Source organism: Hippoglossus hippoglossus, chromosome 12 (assembly GCF_009819705.1).
Source record: "Hippoglossus hippoglossus isolate fHipHip1 chromosome 12, fHipHip1.pri, whole genome shotgun sequence".
In the NCBI taxonomy this organism is placed as follows: domain Eukaryota; kingdom Metazoa; phylum Chordata; class Actinopteri; order Pleuronectiformes; family Pleuronectidae; genus Hippoglossus; species Hippoglossus hippoglossus.
Window position 1 is genome coordinate 16,529,718 of NC_047162.1, and position 21,564 is coordinate 16,551,281.

At 42.6% G+C, this 21,564-nt stretch overlaps 2 protein-coding genes across 3 annotated transcripts; both read right to left on the bottom strand.

The window, feature by feature from the left end:
* Positions 1-826: 826 nt before the first annotated feature.
* On the bottom strand, positions 827-4,937 carry LOC117771663 (glutamine synthetase-like). 2 transcript variants are annotated; one of them, XM_034602311.1, is made up of 7 exons: positions 4,836-4,937; positions 3,921-4,095; positions 2,845-3,006; positions 2,602-2,748; positions 2,241-2,368; positions 1,920-2,119; positions 827-1,178 (listed from the first exon to the last, which is right to left on the bottom strand). In XM_034602311.1, exons 2-7 carry the CDS (start codon positions 4,087-4,089, stop codon positions 836-838), a joined length of 1,149 nt encoding a protein of 382 aa, XP_034458202.1. In that variant the 5' UTR covers positions 4,090-4,095; positions 4,836-4,937; the 3' UTR covers positions 827-835. The 2 variants fall into 2 exon arrangements, with proteins under 2 accessions (XP_034458202.1, XP_034458203.1); XM_034602312.1 differs by having other exon boundaries at positions 4,846-4,913.
* A 5,410-nt stretch (positions 4,938-10,347) lies between these two features.
* On the bottom strand, positions 10,348-20,040 carry mamdc4 (MAM domain containing 4). The gene is made up of 29 exons (XM_034603179.1): positions 19,968-20,040; positions 19,170-19,262; positions 18,828-18,989; positions 17,885-18,010; positions 17,432-17,665; positions 17,210-17,335; positions 16,796-16,951; positions 16,608-16,711; positions 16,258-16,413; positions 15,929-16,019; positions 15,719-15,832; positions 15,321-15,413; positions 15,094-15,231; positions 14,847-14,986; positions 14,461-14,569; positions 14,262-14,366; positions 14,011-14,145; positions 13,757-13,884; positions 13,404-13,620; positions 13,185-13,322; positions 12,974-13,101; positions 12,584-12,674; positions 12,071-12,220; positions 11,830-11,955; positions 11,589-11,713; positions 11,316-11,415; positions 10,924-11,117; positions 10,632-10,697; positions 10,348-10,543 (listed from the first exon to the last, which is right to left on the bottom strand). Exons 1-29 carry the CDS (start codon positions 20,038-20,040, stop codon positions 10,508-10,510), a joined length of 3,654 nt encoding a protein of 1,217 aa, XP_034459070.1. The 3' UTR covers positions 10,348-10,507.
* Between the last annotated feature and the right edge of the window lie 1,524 nt (positions 20,041-21,564).

Sequence of the window (21,564 nt, forward strand, 5' to 3'; positions counted from 1 at the left end):
AAGAAAATAAGGAAATCTACTTGTCTGTTAGTTTTGCAGAATTAAAGAATAACTGCAGGATGGATTATCACAAAACCTGGTGGACAGAAGGGGCAGGATTCAAGGAAGAGCCCTTTAAATTTGATTCGGATTCATGTCAAGGAATAGACATTGTGAGATCTTGGTGAAAAAATCTAGTGTGTGCAATTTGTGTCTCCATTACACATCTTGCACAAGGACACATGGAATGGAGGAGCCCGGGGATCAAACCACTGAACTTCTGGTTATTGGACAACCCGCTCTACATCCTCAACCGCTCTTTTAGTGTATCATAAAGGATAGTTTTCTAAAAATGTAACCGAGAATCATCTTATAGATGCGATGAACAAATAGATGTAATATAAGTACGATAACTTTCTCAACATCAATGTATTCTGTATATATTCTGTAACTTATATTCGGGGGTCACTTTGTAATGTGACAATAAAGACCGAACAATATAAATGATAAGATTAAAAAAACTTGCAGAAAACACCGTCACACACTTGAAAACCTGAACACTTAAACGTAGAAGACAATAATGACAATAGTTAGCTTATATTGATTTATTGGTTAATTTATATTTTGACGTTTGTTGTCATTTAGTCTACTGCAAAGAAAGCCAGAAAGAGCAGAGACAGGTACAGAACAACAACACATCCATCAATAAAGCTGCAGTGCAGAACATTCATTTCCTCTATTCTAAGTACAGCTACAGTACTGGAGTTGTGACTCTCTGTTCACATTCACATCTATACTTCAATAAATACACTGACCACTAAGTGTGCATGTCTTCATTTACTTTCCTACGAGCCTTTCAGGACTCCATCTCAGGTGAACTCACATTTATCTCCACCCCACTGCCCTGCACGTCTAAATCCAGCAGGCAGGTGCACACGATGGCCTTTGTCACAACGTACGGGTCGCAGTTGGATGCAGGGCGGCGGTCTTCGAAGTAGCCTTTCTTCTCTTCGCCCACCTGGCGAGGGATGCGGATGCTGGCACTGCGGTTGGCCACCCCGGCAGAGAAGTCTTCGATGCTGGAGGTTTCGTGGTGACCCGTGAGACGTCTCATGTTGTCCTGGCCTCCACGAGGGTCGTACACGCTGATGTGCTCCTTGTGCCTCTTTTCTAGTTTGGCGATGGCCTTCTCGATGTATCTGTCAGCAGGGAAACAGAAAAGATGAATGTGTGGACAAATAGTTTGAATGTTCGCAGGATTATGCAAAAACTACTCAACGTATTTTCATGAAACTTCGAGGCGGGGTGGGACGGGACCCAATGAAGCACCCATTCGATTTTGGTGGAGATTTAATTCTCAGGGAATGGTTCATGGATCATGATTAAAAATAAATCAGGCCCATTGAGGTGACTGATTTTTATGCTATTTAATCGAATAAAAATCTGGATCCAGTGAATTTGAATGTGGTTTCAAACACTGTGGGGCCTTGGTGCTCTACTGAGTGCCAATGTAGTTTTCAAATATATAAACCTGCAGTTATATGGTGGCTGCGTCCTGCCACATTTGTCCTGTGAATGAAAAACCTGACAATCTCAGCACTTGGGGGCAGCAGAGACAGGTTTTGGAAACAATGTTGAAACTTTAACTAGTGCACAGTGAAAGAACCTCTGATAAAGAATAAAAAAAACGAGTTGTATTTTTGAAATAAAGTTAGTTTGATAAGCTGGTGTCTGTTGCTCTGTTTCTGTGACTGCAAATACACATACAGTCAAAATAGGGACACAAGTAAAGATGTAAAAAACTATGAGTGACCACAACATTAATACAAATAATCTTGAATAACTAAAAATGACATTTCTGAAAGAATAAATACTCAAAATTACTAGAGTACTGATGCATGATTGGGTTACTGTCAGAGCAAGTTTTAAGTTTTACTCACTCCAGTCCCCCCTCTTCCCTCATCTCCTTGGTGCTGACGTTCGTGTGGCAACCGGCGCCGTTCCAGTTGCCCGTCATTGGTTTGGGGTCCAGAGTTGCGATAACCCCAAAGTCTTCGCACACGCGGTGCAGCAGATAGCGTGAGACCCACAGGTGGTCGCCCATCGCAATGCCCTCACAGGGCCCCACCTGGTACTCCCACTGAAGTCAGAAGATGCAACATAGTCAATAAGGGAACATTGGAGGGGAAGTGTAAAGCTTTGGAGGATAATCACGCCAATATGAACAGTCTCCTGTGTATTAGAATAATGTTGACACTTACCTGAGATGGCATAACTTCAGCATTGGTGCCGTAGATTTTGATCCCTGCGTAGAGGCAGGCCTTGTAGTGACACTCCACGATGTCTCGTCCATACGCGTTGTTTGCCCCCACGCCACAGTAGTAAGGGCCTTAACGTGGGGAACAAGGTGGAAAGTGAAAATTAAAGCATAAATGACCGAATAAATGAATAAATATATTATATTTGTCATACGAGCTTTCCACGCTAATATTCGATCAAGTCTGTAGTTATAAATGTGGCAAAATCATATTGTTCTCGTGGCTCTGCAGCTGTTTATCTTGATCAAGGGCCAGAGATTATTACAGTTTATAATACCCATGTTCCAAAGAGGAGGTCACTCACCCTGGGGTAGTGGGTATCCCTGTGCGGGCCAACTGAAGGGATGTCTATCTATTCCTAACAGCGTGTACTCCTGCTCCATGCCAAACCAGATGCAGTGCTTCTCGACCTTCTGCATCACCTTTTCGCAGCTAGTCCGATAGTTAGTTTCTAGAGAGCAAAGGTACAAAAAAAACCAAGAGAGCTTGTTTTATCCTGAGCAAACTGAGCGAGAACCAGTAAATTATGTTATAAAAAAGAAAGTACCTGCAGGCAAGCGGTTGTATTTGAAGACTTCACAGAGCACCAGTTTGTTGGGGTCGAGGGTGAACGGGTCCCGGAACATGCAGACGGGCTTGAGGTACATGTCGCTGTTGGAGCCTTCGGATTGGTACGTGCTCGAGCCATCGAAGTTCCATTCAGGGATTTCTGAGAAGACGATTTAACCCAAAATATTAGGACAAAAAGCTTCTCTTGCAAATTCAGACCTGGTTTTTCACCATTCTGTAGCTCATAAGACCACAGACTTTATCCATTCAGACATATTTAAAGCTCTCTTTGTAGTTTAACTGCATCAGACGCTAGGTTCAGCAAGGTCATGCAGATTTGCAATTAAGTTGAAGAGATTGAACTTGGCAAACAACCAGCTTGTACCTCGTGCACCTTCCAATACAAACACAATGGTATTTTGACAACGTGCCCTTAAACAACTGACTGCAGACAAAGTTTCCATTGATCAAATTTCTTTCCACGTCCTGATCAAAGCAATGCACTGACAACAATGTGTCCGATCACACCTCATTTTGGGAATGTCATCATCTCATACCTGCCCATGAAGCAGTCTCACGCTCTCTCCTGTCCGGCCTGCGGCAGCAACCACCCTCCTTTGTTATGTTTGTTGCACCCGCCAACATACCTCCGATTTATTTTCATCCAGTCTTTGAATATTGTCAGCGTGTTTACGAGTTTGAGTGACAGAATGATTTAGAAATTGTATATCAGCGAGTGGCGAGTCCCTCTGTGTTCGAACAAAGGAATTACAGCAGTAGCAAATGTTTGTTCTCCAGCTAAACCTGTTATGTCAACAGGATGTACACACATGTGTGCCGTGTACAATGAAGGTGTGCTGTGGTACTCCCTGTCCACAAGGTTTCTATTTGATAACTTGCTTAATAATTCCTCACAAGCTGAATGTAAGGGCAGACTAAGCGATCCAATTTAATGGTTTTACCTTTTTAATTATTCCATGTTAGGTTAAAGATCTTTCATTGAATTTAAAAATGTGGGCCTTCTGATTAAATGTTGAGATAACTAATAAATCACCAAGTAAGTAGGCCACTTACCCTCTATGCCTTTCGGCTCAGTGTCCAGGGTTCGGGTTTTGCCACGAACTTCTTCTCCTTTGCCGTCGATCCAGATGTAGGTGACCTGGCACTTCCCTTCCTGCGACAGGTTCAGGTACTGCTGACGCAGGCTCTTGTTGAGGCGAGAGCTGAGTGACAACGATGCCATGTTCTCCTTCAGACAGAGAAAACAATACAGACGTTAAGTGTCGTTGTTTATGTTTTCATTTGTCCTTTAAGGTTCAGTGGACCAACATTTTCCTTTTTGTTCTTTACTTCCTCTTCCTCCTCACACAACCTGTGCAAGGTTTTCACAAGAATATGAAAATAATTCTTCACTCCTTCACACAAAGTCCACAGCTTATTAAGGTTGATTCTGAATTTCACTTATTAACTTATTTAGTTCATCTCAGCTGGATTTATGAGAGTATTCACAGGGAATGTTCAAAAGAAGCAAAGAAAAAAACAAACAAACTGAATGAATGAAACTGTTCATGTTGTTCTCTTTTACTACTGACACAAATCTGTAGCATTATTCCTGCAATGACTGTAATAAGAATGAGAAAAACAGGCAACTGATTTGATTTCTGGTTCATGAATGACCATGGATTTTACCATTATATTATAATTTTATTGCTCAACAAATCCAATGCATAAAGAACTTTTATATAACTTTTATATATACACAAAGTCTTTGCTTAGTTTTCTTTCATTTTCTTTCGGCAACATATAAACGTTTTCTAATTAAATAAATAACTTACAGTGTGACCTGAAACCTGAGAATGAAAACATTTATAAAATGTCAAAATATAAGGAACAACAAAAACAAATTAAGATATTAAGATTGCACAGTTTTGTTAAACAAATAAATCTAAAAATAATATATATATATAATATATTCATAACATAATATATTCTGACTTACGGCGTAGCAGGTGACTTCAGGTGTTAGTATCTACCAAGGCAGCTTCTTGTGTGTGTTCTACCTGAACCAGTTTGTGGTATTTAACTGGACAGCTGCACCTTTAACTGCAGGTCTCCTCCTCCGCTTCATTTGTTTCCATTGCATAAAGACACGTCATCCGATAAAATTAATACAGATCGAGTCACTTCTTTTTTATATCACTTCATGAAAACCACTTTTACAGACCTGACTTTATTTGATGTTGTCTTTTTTATATTGTATTACGTTTCAATGCTTATGTTTATTTGCATTTATTTGCTTTTACATGACGCTGTCTTCTTATTGCTCTTAGTCATTAATTGTCATCAGTGTGAATACATTTTTTGCAGTTTACCCCTGAGTGTCCTGTTTCTGCTTTGTCTGTCCTAGCACTTTGTAAACTTTACTTTTTAAAAAGGTGCTGTATAAATAAAGTGATTATTATAGAATGGTCTGATCGTTCATGCTGAGTAAGAGCAGCTGTGATAATGTTTGAAACATCTGACAAAAAAGATTTGAACGGTGTTTATACCTCCTAATCTAATTTTAATGCTTTTAACCTGAATTATTTATTTCTTTACGATATAAGGTGTCTATGAAGGTACCGTGAAATAAAATGTATTACTGTAATTATTATTATTATAATTATTATTATTATAATCATCCATGCTGTTTACATTATCAGCACTTATAAAACACTTAAATCTTTAATATTATTTGTAACCCGTTCGCCACTTTCATAATAAAAACAATGAGTCAATGAATTGACTGCACTGAAGCAACAGTAAACTCCCACGAGAAATGGTAATGAGCGCCCACCTGTGCCGGAGAATCCATCTGCTGATAGCGTCTGCCATTTGCTGAGCCGAGAGTCTCGCAGCTTCTTAAACACAATTAGAGATGAGTTTTCCGTCGGGTCAGTCGTCCTGAGATCAGCCAGGAGTGCGGAAATTCAACAGCTCCTAGAGAAACAGGACAGTTCACATGGGACGCTGGGATGGTGTGTTTAAAAGTGTGTGATGCGCGGAGCCAGCTAGATACACATGAGAGAGTACGCTCCAGGGCCTCCAGGACCTCGAAGGAACCGACTTACAAAGTGTAAAGAATAACTGGTTTTCAAGAAATTTATGGATCATTATTTCTTCTCTGGCATGGTGGTGTGGTCACATCAGAGCAAAAAAGGTTCCTGGTTTGAATCCCAGCTTGCAGATTGGGGTCAAGTGGATTAGAGACTCTAAATCGACTCTAGGTGTGAATGTGGGAGTCGTAGGTTGTTTGTTTGCGTTGTGATGCAGGCAGAGGATGTCGCACCATGTTAAACCCTATGAGACATTTTGGAATTTGTGAATATGGGTTATACAATTTGATTGATTTGATTGATGATATGCTGGCGACCTGTCCAGGGTGCTCCCCACCTCTCGCCCATTGTCCGCTGGGATTGGCTCCAGCTCCCCCTGTGACCCACGCAGGAGAAGCAGATGATGGACGCATGGATTTCTCTTTCATATATTACCTTTACTGCAGTTCCACCAGTTAGTCAAACTTTTCACTTATCCAGGGAATGAATTCTATTTTTGGTAAAGGTGTGTTTCACTGATCATGCGAGCGGCAGCAGTCCATAACTTCCTGTTTATGCTTGGAGGTAACCTTCCCATCAGGACATCTTAATATATCATCAAAACAAAACCAACTCGATGCACAACATACTTTCAGTGCATGTGGTTTTGTTTTTCCCTGCAGTGCAGGATTCCACTGATCGTCATCTAAGTGAGATAACGTTCATAAGACACGCCACATTGTTCCCAACACCCAGACAACAAATACAAATAGCGGTATAACAGCTGTTCACGTGAGGTCAACTACAGGAAACAAAACATTTCAGGTTCTGCAGACTGACTCCCGCAGCCGGCTTTTACAGTCAATCACTGAAGATCACTTTCAGAAAGCAAAACGGCAACCGGCATCACCACAGGACAAACAAACAGGCAGGTTAAGAACGGGCACTGCGCTGGTTCCAGCCAGTAATAGGGATGAATTACCATTTAGTTTTTCCCTTATTACCCTGCTTGATATTACAAACCTGACTTTTTACAGTGGTTATTTTCCCCCTTCAACATCTTTTGTTGCCAATATTTCTTGTTGTTGCTCGGAGCAACTTGTGACTTTCATACCACGCTAGTCAAAGTCAAAACAAAAACTCTTCCAGAACTGCCTCTGAAATGTGATTCTGGCTCTGGGACAGAGAGACGATGAAAACGTTCCTAACACCTTGTTAAAGCCTGATTTGATTGATTGAGTGAACAAAGTAAGAAAGATTTTTTTTTTATTGCCTCTTTATTTAATAGTTTACTTCACTGAGAGACAGAGAACAGGAGGAAAAACATGTCAAACAATCCCTGACTTTACACTGCACATGGTGGTTCTATGGTGAATCACAGACCAATAACAAGTATCCAAGATGCTCATGATAACTCACATTAAGTCGTCAATTACCTCAAACAAAGACAAAGGGAATTCAGCAATAAAACATTTGTCTAAGTAAAAATGCTGCATTTTTGGCCTAAAAGTCCATGTGGTGAAAATGTCAAATGGTTGATGTTACACAAATATCCACAGTAATTGTTCAATTGCCAAATGTGCCATAAACTTGCAAGGCGAGTTGATCTGGATCAGACTGTCACACAAGTTCAAACACAAAGGTCTTCGACAATTATCCTCATATGTCTGGCAGCTCTCTTCGTTAGGCTTTTCTCACAATGCGGCAGCTCTTCCTCGTGTCTCTCCCGCCGCTGTCGGTCCTGACCGACTGGCTGCTCGCCCTCCGGGCTCCCTGACACACCTGGGAACTGAGGAGGAAGCACAGGTTGTTTAAAAAAAGGAAAAGCAAAGACTGAATAATCATGTGTGTAAAGAAACGTTCAACTCCTCTGTTAAATGAAACGAGTTGGAATGTAAACAGTGTACGGCCAATGGAAGACTGAGTTTTGTCCTGAATATCCACTGTCTTTACCAGAAGCCCCAAAATATCGACTGTTGTCCCCAGAGGCTAATTCGCTGAGGCTGAGTGCAAGATATGATATTTTGGCTCCGTTTCGGTGGTGGAGACTCGTCGTTCATTTTTCTAGACAGTCTATGCTCCACACGCCTCATTCTGAAGACACCTTAACTCAAACCTTCAAAAATGTCTTTCTTTATTGATTTAAGACTCTAAGACAAGTCCCCATAAGAAGTGGATGCACCTTAAAGGTTCAGTGTGTACGATTCAGGTGAAAAGGATCTACTGGCAGAAATTGAATATAAAATAATCCTAGTGATGTTTTCACTCGTGTGTTTCATCTTAATTGTACGAAATGTTGTTTTCTTTACCCTAGAATGGGCCCTTTTTGTTTAAATACTTTATATTTACCTCTGGAGCAGGTCCTCTCTACGGAGGCCGCCATGTTTTTTACAGTAGCTCAGACAGGACAAACTAAACACCTTTTGAGTTTTTATGACAACTGAAGGTTTCCACAGGTTCTCCTTCATGTTTGGAAGAGGAGGGTGAGGTTAGGGGTATTCAGCTGCAACATGCAACTTCACCACTAGGTGTCACTAAATTCTACACACTGAACCTTTAAAACACCTTAACCCTAACCTTTAAAAATGTCTTCACCTCACAATTGAATTATTCATGTCCACATAAGGGGGACATGTCCCTGTAGTGTGTGGACTGTTTAAGGTCTCCACATAGTTAATAATACCTATACCCCAGCCCATCAGACGCACACACACACACACACACAGATACACACATGCACACGCACACCTTGAGCACAGCAGAGGTCCTGCAGCCTGTTTCCGGGGCTTGCAGCCCTGCCTCCGGTGCTGCATCCAGCCGCAGACCAGCTCGTGCGCGATCATCACGTACAAGAGGAAGATGAGCACGGCGGGATCCATTCAGGAAAACAAAACGGTGCAGATGAGAGAGGCTCCTTAATGCTGAGGAAGAGGAGGAGGAGGAAGAGGAGGAGCTGCCCTGTTTCCACTCAAACTTTCAGGCATCGCAAGTCACAGGCTGCTGCTGCTGCTGCTGCTGCTGCTGCTGCTGCTCCTGCTGCGGTGGTCTCCCTCACTCCACCCGCGACACCGCAGCTTCCTCCGCAATCATTTCTCTCCGTCTCACTGGCAACAGATGAGAGCCACGGTGGCAACAGCGGCGAGGGGACATCAGATGATGTTGCCGTAGAGACGCAACCGTTGCTAGGGGGAGGATGTCGTCACCAGCTCATCCGAAACATAAATTGAGCCAATCAGAGCCACGCAGGGAGCTTCACATTAAGAGCATGCAGGACCCCCTTTAATATTATTATTATTAGAACATCCATCCATTGAAAATGAACGAGAAAATGATATCAACAATTAACTGATTTATACATGATATGCTCTAAAATATATAGTGAATACAATATAGGATATAGATGCTGCACCGTTCTGCCTCATCAGTGACTAAAAAAGATTATAGAAAAACAATAAATCTTTAAAGTGGAGAAGATGCAACTAGACAATGTTTTCAATTAAATATTGAATTAGTTATAGTTAAAGTTCTTAGTCTCTTTTTCTTGACTGATAATTTTCTGCTTTAAGTTCTAGCAAAAAAACATTAGAAATGTTATTTTAAGCCACCCATAAAATACCAAGAAAAAAGTGAAGAATTATGATCACGACACATTTTATTTCTCCTAAAGACCAAAAAAAAAAAATACTGACATCAGTGTTTCAGTGCTCAACTTTTATTTATTCATCATTACTGATCAATTATCTCATGTTTCACAGCAAATATAGCGCAACCGTACAACAGTCTTCTTCCAAACACTTCTTCTTCCTCTCTTAACTTTTTTAAACTTTCCACTAGTTTTTAACTGTCTCTTTATCGTCCATCTTTTCTGTCTCCTTCCTCTGTAAAGGGACACATCACTGACTCAGCTTTGTCCTTCTATGAAAGTGCAAGACAAGGTCTCCTCCCATAACACAACTTGATCAAGTCTTTCATTAGATTCTCGCTGCCGTGTAAACTGAAACCTTTTGAACGCTCTACCTGAAGTTCAGGCTTTCTCTTGTAAAGCTGAGATTTCTGGGTGATGAATCAGCTAGTTTCCTTTGACAGAGAATCTCCAGAGCCACAGAAAACACGATACAACTGGTTTCACAGGCTGAGTAGAAAATCTGCAGCGAATTGACTGACACGTCACTTTAGGCACGAGAAAGGAGCTCAACCTGCTAAATTCTTCAGAAACCAGACCAACATGATTCAGACATGTTGCATTTAACCTGGACCTCCTTACACGTCATATCTGCCATCATGGGTTACGGCCAATCTCGATTTTAAAGAAATTTAAAACAAATTTCCATCCACAACACATCTGAAGTCCTCGTGCTGACCTCCGTCTGTCCGTCGACAGGCGGAGAGCTGCGAGCCTCGAGTGTGTGTGTGTGTGTGTGTGTGTGTGTGTGTGTGTGTGTGTGTGTGTGTGTGTGTGTGTGTGTGTGTGTGTGCGTGTGTGTGTGTGTGTGTCATGTAAGGGCGACACAAGCAGTTCTTCTGCTGTGATATCGCCTCATTTTCACGAAGCCACCTTTGGGTGGCAGGACGACCTCCTCACCTGCCTTATGCCACCTCCGTCTCTCTGTCATCAGCAGAGAACTGCAGAAACACAACAGGACAAGAGTCAACGGTGACAAAAAGATAACAGTTAATCATTAATCATGATAAGAGGGTATAATATGCTCACAGTGACGTTATTGAACCCAGCGGCCATTGGATGGTTTGGAAAAGATGATACTATCACACGGTCTTCCTAAAATAAACACATGATGATCCAGGTCATAAGTTCATTCATGTGAAACAAATAGATAATTCATGATATTTTATCTTTCTTCTTGTCAATGTTCTGAGTTAATCTTCCTCTTATCTACCCTGATATTCTCTGTGTGCTTCGTCTGTGGACTGAGAGTTTCACTACCAAACGCTTTCAAGACCGATAGCCTTTGTTTTCACTTGAGTAATTTCTTGAGTGAACTCACTGTGAGGTCTGGTTCATATGTGTCATTTCTGAAACCAGCACCGCCTGTGGAAGATGAGGATTGATGGGATGCAGCCTCAAACTTCTGGCGAGTTCGCAGGCAGTAAACCAGCATTGCGATCAGAGTGCCGATCATCAGCAGGAGCACGATGACGGAGGCTGCCATCCCTCCTGCGTTGTCTTGTTTTGGTGAGGCTGCAGGGGAGGTGGACAACTATCAGTTTCTGGTTCTACTAGACAGCGGGGTGAGGACAATGGGAACATGTTTAAATGATGGTTATAATCTCAGTTGAAAGGCAGAGAATCTGGTTTTGCACGTTAAGGCAGTTAAAAAGTCCTGGTAATTGACAAATTGAGCATACCACACATTTTTGTTTGGATGGGAGCACTTACACGTGTCTGAATTTGTTTTAGCACAGTTGATCCCGATGGTGTATTCAATGTCATCCAGAGCGATGAAGCCTAAAGTGCCTTTGATTCCTTCAAACACAATCTGTTAACAACAGAAACAGGAATGAATTGATCATTTCTTGTGCTGTGGAGAAAACTAAAGCCATTTCCTGCAGAGGAACTCTTTTCTACACGTGATACTGTCTGTCGCGTGTTAGAAACGTGTTATAGCCACTTTCTTCATATGATGCAGTGTATTAAGTGTGAGAGTCTGACCTGGTATTCCTCAGTAGACATGATGTTTATGTCAAAGCGTTTCCACAGTCCTCCCACTTCGTTCACCACCAGCAGCTCAGTCAGAAGACCCTCAGTCATCCTCGACACCCTCAGCTGGTTGTCCGCTACAAAACAACACATTTAGAGTAAATCACGCACATCCAGACAACACCTTGAAGGTTTATTGATAACTGTACTGTCCCAACCAGTAATGGTGGGATGGTAGAACTTTGATCTTTACATGAGAAAGGTTTGTAAATCCAGAATTTCAGGCAGGTGCCCTTGGTCGGGGGCAGGTGAGGGCTCAGCAGCTGAGCATTTTGATTGGTTGCCGTCCGATCGCTGCTTGGAAAGAACAGGAAGTGACCTGGCGGAAAGAAGAAAGGGAAGGAGGTCTATTTTACACTTCAGTGCATGTTTACTACATGTTATTGGATTAACTAACAACGACCGGAACACAGAAGTTTGTTTCTCTGCTTCACCTCTCTCTGTGCCCAGAGTGTGATCTTCAGTCGGGGTGGAGTAGTGCTTCTCCGTCTCATGACTCGTCAGCTCCCAGTCCAGTTTGTCCACTTTAATGTTGTGCGTGTTGCTCCAGCTGCACATCCCTCTCTCCAGACTGCACCTAGAACCTGACATATTGAAAACACCAAGAGTAAGACACTATCACAAAGAGGACACCCCCGTGCACTGATTATTTTTAAATTAGAAAGCTTTAAAAAATATATACCTTTTTTAAATGTTGTTTAACGTCTTTGAATCATGTCGTTATACTTTGCATTGTGTATTCTTTTAATTCGATGTGGTCTCAGTATCCAACATGTGAAGCATAGACTGTGTATAAAAATGCAGAGCTTTAAGTTTGTGGCTGGAATGTTTTCTTTGTGGCTGGTTTGAAATCGCACCAGATTGATTCTCTTGTTGAACCAGCACATTACTCTGAAAAGCCGGTTGAGTTCTGGCCCATAATTCTGATCAGTCCCGTTGATACAAACCTTTATTGTCACACGGGTACGCTGAAATGAAGATGTCATCGACTGCAACGTGGGTGTCTCTGCCTCCAGCTCCGATCACCTCGAACTCCAACTGCAGAACAAAGATCACCACACTGTCAGTTCGAACTACACACAAAACATGTCCTGGTTTTTAATGGACTTAAAAACTTTAAAATAGACAATGAATGTCAGTTGGGACAGACACAGCCTGGTTGATCACCATAACAATAGTTTTCCAATAAATATAATATAAACAAGGTTATAATAAAATGTTAAAGAATTTAAAAATAAAATGTCGATAACTTTATCCAATCAACATATTACTAAATTTTTCCATTCATCTACATTTCCATCACTCCCCCCTCCTCCCTCCTCCCTCCTCCCTTGTACCTGCCAGTCCACAAGGGTGCTGGAGATGTTGCCGTTGCCATGGCGCCAGACGTCACCTTGATTCAGACGGTTGGAGAAGATCTCCACCCTCTCTCCCTTCGCCGGCTTCATGTACACCGTCAGAGAACCTGCAAAGTTCACACAGTTAAATGGTGTTGTTTGGCCTTGTGTGTGTGTTTTGTGTGAGTGTGTGTGTGTGGAGGGGCCTCACCAGGATACGCTCCCCCCATGTGGTACCAGAAGTGCACACACTCAGTCCTGGTGGCTCCTTGACGAACGGGGGAGGTGAGGACCGCCGTGCCGCCCGAGGGAAGAATGTCGGCTCTGGTGTTCACCATCATGTAGAAACCTGAGAAGCACAGTTTGACTTTAATCAGCTTCCTTCCCACACATTAAAACCTCAGTGTGGTTTGATCCCATCTTCTCTCACCGAGGTCGGTCTCCAGAGTGTGGTCAGTTTTGGGTCCGCCCATCGTGGCGGTGCTTCCGCTGCGGTGGAGCCACTGAACTTTACCCGAGCTGCTGTACCCGCAGCGCTGGCCTTCGAAGGAACACATCCTGGGCACAGAGCACGGACGAGCCACAAACGCCACATCGTCGATGGCCACCTGCCCGTCAAAGCCGGAGCGAATGGCTTCAAACATCAGCTGTGGGTAGAAGAAAGATTGCAAAGCAGTGAAATTAAATGGAACAATCTGTCTTTATCTTTCCTTTTTTTTAAATTGCACGTTTTGTGATGTTTGAGACGCTGATGAATAATTGCAGAGTGAATTTAGTCCATACCCGGAAGCTCGTGAGTTGGTGCGGTACCGGACATTGTCCTTCGTGCCACGTGTTGCCGTGAGCTCCGCTGCGGGTCCAGAGGATGGTTTCATACCCGTGGTCATCCAGCAGCTTTACATTCAGAGCACCTGGACGGAATCAGTGAGAGGGGGGGAGGATGGTGTAAAAACATTCTCAATCGGTTTGTGATGAAAAGCACAAATACAAGATCAAAGATAAGGATGTTTTATTATCAATAACAGTCACATCCTCACCTGTGTTGGGTCCGTACAGTTTGTAGAAGAAGGACAGGCAGTATTCTGTTTGACCGGGCGTCTGCGTAAATGAGACCAAGCGTCCGAACAAACCGCGCAGAGAAGGATTCCACATGTCCACGACGAGGCTTTTACCTGGACATCATTAGAGGGACAGGGAGGGGGATTTAAAGAATCAGGAAAAGACATTTTAAAGTTGCATACACAGTTTTTAATTAATCTATTCAATTCATTTTGAATATATATCTCACCGATCCCGATGGTGTGGTCCATCCCGCTGTGCACCGTCCAGTCAAAGTTGTCACTGTTGTCCTGATACCATCCACACAGTCCATCTTCAAAGTTACATGACAGTGCTGGACAAAAACAAAAGGAAAGAAGAATCCATCAAAGATTTGTAGATAAAATATGAACATATGGATTGTGCAGTACTGTGAATATGAGAATCACCGGTTGGAGAAGATGGGAAATAAGCGGCGTGACAGTCGACGAAGCTAACGTTTGTCACTTTAATCTTGGAGCACGGACACAGTTTCACAGCACGAGCCTCAAACGCCAGCTGGACGAGAGAAAACAAGACAAATGGCAGAGGACTAATGCGTGAAAATACAAAGACTTCACACACAACGCAATGAATGCAATGAAATACACAGTGAAAAGAAATCTGTTAAAAAAAACTGTTAAAAAACTGTTGAAATCTGGGGAGCAGCAGCAGGAGGATGCTAACATAACATAGTCGTTGCCATGGTTTTATTTTGTACATTTACTCAAATTAATCTGTTAAAAAAATCTAAATGTATCTGGGTAGATTTTTTTTGAATTGGGCCGATCCTGACCTGGAAGCGATGTTTCCTGGCTCCAACAGTTACGCTGGCATGCTGCCACGCCCCCTCCCCTGCTCCCGTCTTCCCAGCGAACTCCCACGTTTCAGCCTGCGAGCCCAGCAAGCTGTCAATCACCCTGACAGACAGCACACCTGCAGCAGAGACAAGTTATCGGAGTCGTATTAAAGGATCAGAGTCGTGTGTCAGGGGGAAAATGGAAGAAGTAAGAAGACGTGGTAAAAAAATAAAACAGCCGTACCAATGTGATCTGGATTTCCAGTTAAAGCAAAATCAAAGCTGAGGGAGCAGGCGGGGCCAGAGGGTCCCAGCAGGGGGGTGCGAGTCTGGGCGTCAGTCAGCTGCTGGCCGGGGGCCTGGGCCACATACAGGTACTCCTCTAGGAAATGTGATGATAAAATTAGACATTTTTTGAAACACTTGAAATGAAATGAACAAACTGAAGAGAGTGACGTAATGAAACTGCACCTTTGGATGTGGAATTCTGATGTAGCACCCAACCCTGACTCCCGATGCTGGAGTCAGTCCAGCCTGAGCTGCCTCCAGCGGTCGAGAAATCCCCTGCAGACACGATTCATTCAGTCACGAGACGTCTCACACGAAACACACAAATCACACGATAACACAAAGCAATAGGTGTTGATCCCGGGGGGGGGGGGGGGGGGGGGCATACACCTTTTTTACTGGTCTTGGTTCAAATACTCAACATTTTAGAAATCTGTCATTTTCAACCTGTCACCATGTCACATAAGATGCTTTATTTCTGCTTTGACTGGCCCTGAACAAATAGTTAATACTTTTCCTCCCTTGTACCGGTGCAGACCTGTTGATAACTGAGCGTAATGGAGGATAAAACAGAAACTCACCACATTTGGCCTCATCCTCTGCTCCCGGACAGTCCGGGTTAAAATCGCACATCTTGTCGGGTTCAGCACACGGGTCTCCAGGAGAATCTGGGAATTTTGGGAGGGTGTAGTTTCCTGTTCGGGGAGAGAAAGTGAGACAGTATGTTATCATCCTGCAGAGGGTGATTCTTTGCTGATTAGGAATTTAGGTTTTTTAAGACCAAGGTTTACCAGATGATCTGCGGCACTCAGGGGACAAGGTGATGCTGTCGACAGCGATACCTCCATATGCAAAGTCTCTGATTGCTGCCATTATTAAAATCTGTAAGGAGAGAAAATTCCATTTTTAGCTTGTGAGGCTTTACATGCGTCGTCATAGATGTAAATTCACAGATTATATTTGTTTTATAAACAATGAATATATTACAATATGTTACCATGTCTAATGATTTTCCTGTTATTCCCCTTTATTAGGGACAGGTCTCATTTGTAAAGATGTTTTTAGTGCAGGCTACAATCAGCGTCGTGATTATAGCTACAACCTGAGGAGAGGGACTCACCTGGAAAGGGAAGCTGGCGACAATCTCCACCTCTGCCTTCACCCAGACATCACCCAGGGCTCCGCCTCGCTTCCACACAGGGTAGATCTTTTTCTCAGCAACCAGCACCGTCAGACCGCCAGACCTCGGCCCAAACTGGTGCGTGTACATCACCATCTACAGCAGGCAGACGGCAGAAACTTGTCAAAAAAGATTTGAATTGAGCTTAAAGAATAGACGTTCAAACTGTTAAAAGTCATTTCTTCTTTTTTTTTTTACATGTTTTTGTATTTAAATGTTAAATTGAAGTGTATTTGTTGAAATTGAGGAGTAAAACTCTCTCTGATTAGAGGAAAGAATCAAGTTCTCACCTTGCAAGGATGTGAACTATTGGTGGGATCAAGGAGACGACTTTGAAAAGCGGCCCAGTCCCTTGAGAGACCACCCTCGGGGACAGTGACGTATAGGAAGTGACCTGCAATGATAATAATGATAGTATGGAATAGTAGGATTGAGAGAAGAACAGCACAGTTTCTATATATATATATGGAAATGTTACCTGCTGCATTGTTGTTGGAGTGATCCCTGCCTGGTCCTCTCAGAGGATCCGAGATGGAAATGTTCTCCTGATTCGTCCGCACCCATTTCAGTGAGGACAAGGTCCTCAGGTCCCAATCACACAGGCCGGCCTCAAAGTCACAGAGCTGGAAGCCCTCTGGACACACAACACACACAACTCACGTTAACTGTATAAAAACATTCACACAGTGAATTTTTGTACATTTTTATAATATTTTCTATTGTATATAGTTGTTTGTTTAGAGGACTGGGTGTGTGGAATTTGGTGCAGCTGTTGGGCCTTTGTGGAGGTGTGTTATTAGTTTTGTACATATTTTAGTTTGCATTGTGAGTCATATCCATCTCTGGGTAAGTACACAGGCTCTGGTGGGACTCAGACGATGTGACTTCTCACCACAGGTCTTCTCATCACTCCCGTCACCACAGTCGTCGCTGCCGTCACAGACCTGCCGCTGCTCCACACAGGCCTCGTTCAGACACTTCACCATCCCTGCGGGGCATTCTTTACCAGGGAATGGCACTGATGATGTAAAGACAGATAACAACAACATCAAAATACTGACAATTGATTCATTTCTTAATATTAATTGTTGGTGGGATATTTTCCGGGACTCACAGGGCAGAGCACAGTCCAGAAACTCCAGCTGGTCGATGGCCACGTCTCCTTTTTGCCCCTCTGACCGCTGTGAGTGAAGACGGATTTGGAAGCTTGTGGGAATACGGCCCAAAAAGATGGTCGCCTCCCTCCAGCCGCGGACACTGGTGGCCTCAGGACGCCACACTGTGGCCTCTGAAGAATCCGAGCGAAGGACGGACGCCCACAGCGGTGTGGAGCCCAGACCTGTGTGACCTACAGGGAACCAGACAAAAACCACAAGCACCAGCACAGAAGAGTTATGAGATACAACAGAGTCATAATCTGTTCAATTAGAATCATTATTTTGAGATTATTTCAGAACAAAACGTAAAACCAAAAAAATACACCAGTAATAAATGAAAATACTGTCGATAGAAGTGATGTTTCTACGGTGAACTATTTAAATGTAAGACCTGCAGTCATGTTTGTTACCTGAGTCCCAGAGGAAATATCTGAGACGGAGACGACAGGTTGTTGAAGACTGTCTCATCTCTGGAGAGACTAGAACTGCAGTTCTGAGGGACTCGGACTTCACAGCATTCACTCCCATAAACCAGCCTGTGAGACGGGAAACGTCAATCACATATCCCAAGTTATTCACGTTACAGGTCAGTGCAGGGACCCGCTTCATTCAATTCTCATTTAATTCAATGTCAGCACTTCTGAATTTGTTTATATATTTGTTGACCAATTGTTTTCAGCTCCTTTAAACTCAACACCGACATATTAGTATCTTTAAAGCTGATGTGGCCAAAATTATTTAGAAACAATTTCTTATTTGCACGTTCAGCAAATACAAACACATGTTTCTGTCAACCTGATGAATATAAGTCCTGTATTTCGACTCTTTTAGCTCTGTTTTATACAAATATCTGGTTCTTCATCTTACATAAGAGTAAACAAAACTCTCCTAGATGCAGACTCACCATAAAAAACACATTATATCACAACCTGTATTTGCTCCTTATGGTGTGTTACAGTTAATCCTTCATACAAAAATAGTGTCACTAAAACCATAATTACTTTTCATGACAGAAAACAGAAAACAGACGATGTCAGCTAACATAGACAATTACACGTAGTTTCACAAAGTAGAAACTGTGCAGTATGTTTTAAAGTCTTCAAATGGAATGAGAGGGTTTAATGGTTTCCATAATCCAAATGAAACACTTCCAGTAACACACCACCCTGAGGATCTCCTCCTGACATGAGTTACAATCTAATATGATGAATTTAACCACTGCTGGTTTTTAATATGCTGTGAATTCTTCACTCATGGATCCACTGTGCCATTGCACTGGTGCACTCTAGTGGTATAACTGAGACACAGCATGAAATGTATTCCCCTCTTTGAGTGAAAATAAATAAATAATACCTGTAGCCGTCCCGGTGGTGAAGTCAGAGGACGGCCCGCTGTCCAGCAGCATGCCTCCTCTCTGGTGTCTCCCCCAGCTGTACGCTTCATTGACGGAGCGGTCGGTCCATCCACACTGGACTGCGTCCTCAAAGTCACACTCAAAGACTTTTCCTGTGTAGCCTTGAAATATGAGGAACAAATAATAATTGTCCACCAAATAACACTATTAACAATCACATTTTTAAAATGAAACTGTCTTTAGATCAGGCATCAAAGTGAGAATAACATACACTAAATAATTCAGTTTAGATGAGAGTGTTCACTGGCAACATATTTAAGGAAAACCATTTTAGTACTGACCACAGTTCTGCTCGTCGCTGCAGTCATCACAGTCACACACAAAGTCACATTTCCCCTCAGGGGTCTGACACGACTGAACCTGAGAATCAGCAACTGTGTGATGAGAAGAAAAAACATCAGCGGACAGTGTTACTTCTTAAAATGAACCCATGAGGGGTCTGTTGGGCCTTGGCGGAGGTACTCGCTCTACGATGTGACATTCTGGTTTTCCTCTCTTCTTCTTCTGTTTGAAGGCTGCATAAAGTCTCACAGAGGACTCAGCCCCCGAACTCTCTTATCAGGACTCTTTACTGTCTGAGGTTTACGGCCTGGTTAATGCCAACAGGCTCAAAGGCCAGGGAGACGTAATCAGGTTAACGGCAGCAGAATACCAGTCGTCCATCCAAAGGTCTCTGATTCAGAGTTTGGAAATCAAACATGACACCGAGCAGGAACATGCATGTTTCATAGAGAGAAGTTCACACTTGTCACACTCACAGCAGGTTATATACTTTGCTGCCTTGCATGTCATTAAAATAATACATATATATTGGGTCTATAATCAATTATAACTACAACTGTAATTACTGTAATCAGCTCATTAAAGATGAGTCTGCTTAAACCACCAGAAAAGAGGTGGACAGGAGTGTTTCAAGGGACTTTGGGGGCCCCATGTAAAAGGGCCCAAGGTTCCTTCATTGAAACAATCTAGTCTTCATCTAAACCTCTGAAATTACTAAAACAGGGCCTCGTTTGGGGTTTTTCCAACCATGGTGACGTTTCCTGTTCATAGCCGATAAAGGGGTTCTCACAAATTACATTTGTTGCCAGTCTTTCTCAAGGGCCCTCTCTCAGCCTGGGGCCCCAGGCAGTTGCTTGCTTTGCCTACCATGTTGCAGAGCCCCTGAAGAAGGGGACATGACCTCCGTGACCTCAGAAGCCACAAAATACATCTGTGAGCAGGTGAAGTGAAACTGGCACCAAGAAGGAAAAAAGTTCTTCACTTGTCTGTTTTAAGTTTCTTTTGACAGTTGAAAGCTCCTGGAAAAGGTGATAAGACCTTAACATTTCTTCCTGTAACTTTTGTGACATGGGTAGAAATATGAAGGCCACTAGTTTATATATCATTAGCAGCGTTATTGCTTCACAACAGTGTTGATAAATACCCAAACTCTTACAGTGGAGTGAGTGTGATCTTACCCCAGTGCAGGAGCAGCAGCAGGAGCAGCGTTGAGCACCCCCGCTCTGACATCTTCCTCCCTCTTCCACCAGATGAGTCTGCAGATTCCAACTCAACCTGGAGACACTTTAATAGTCGACTCTGACCTGTTCTCCCTTTCACAGAGATAACAGCTGGACTTTAATTTCACCCAGCATGCAACTGCAATGAACCATCATAAAATAATTTCCTCCAAATTACAGTACAGGACACTTCCGCTTGTTGCACATTAACTGAAGGAGACGCGGTTGGAAACACGATTACGGAAGAATTCAGGTGTTGTCTTCACAAAAATCACTCTACAGGTTACATTATAATTCTGAGGGTATTGACTTCACAAGAGCAGTTTTTAGAATTTTAAGATGTTTCATGATTCTTCATGTCATGTTGGCAGGATGGGAACATTTTATTCCAGCTTAGGTATTCAGGTATTTTTACCAGCCTTCAGAGAAATAGAAATGAAGCTAAATATGGGGAAAATTGTGTATTTTAGAGGTTTATTAAAGACACACTATGTAAATGTTTCCCTTAAAGTTTGAGTTGGATGTTCAGTGTCTTGGAATATGGAGTGAAAATGTATTAGAAGTCATTAAAAACCAGTGTTTATCTCCAATATTCAGCAGGAAACTTTCAAAATATGAACAATTCTGAATCTGAAAATACATGTTTCCTGTTGCAGCAAGAACATCTCAAATAAACCCACTGTACATTACCTACACAGCTACAAACAGTGCACAGGCCAAGTTAGAGACTTGCTGGTGAACCCAGTGACACTTTCAAACCAAACCTATAATGATTCGGACCTGTATTTATCAGGACCCCAGTGGTACGACTCTATCTGCTGCCAGTGGTTTGCCAAGATATTCGCCATCAACTTTGTGAGATTTGTCCAAAAACAATGAACTAATGCAGTATTGTCTGACCTACAACCACAGAGGATACAAGTGGGGAACTGTATTATAACACACTAATCATTAATGGGAGTTCCTCAAGTTCATTTACTTTTATCATTAAATAAAGGTCATGACATTAGAAGTAGTTTACAGTCTGCAGCTGCCAGGAACAGAGCTGCTGTAAAACAAACATCAGATAAGGAACGATGGGGGACGTTTGTTCTGTTCTGTAACAGTAGGAACACACAACTTCATATGCAAATTCCAGGAGACAGTTATCAAACATACAACAAAGTATTTAAAT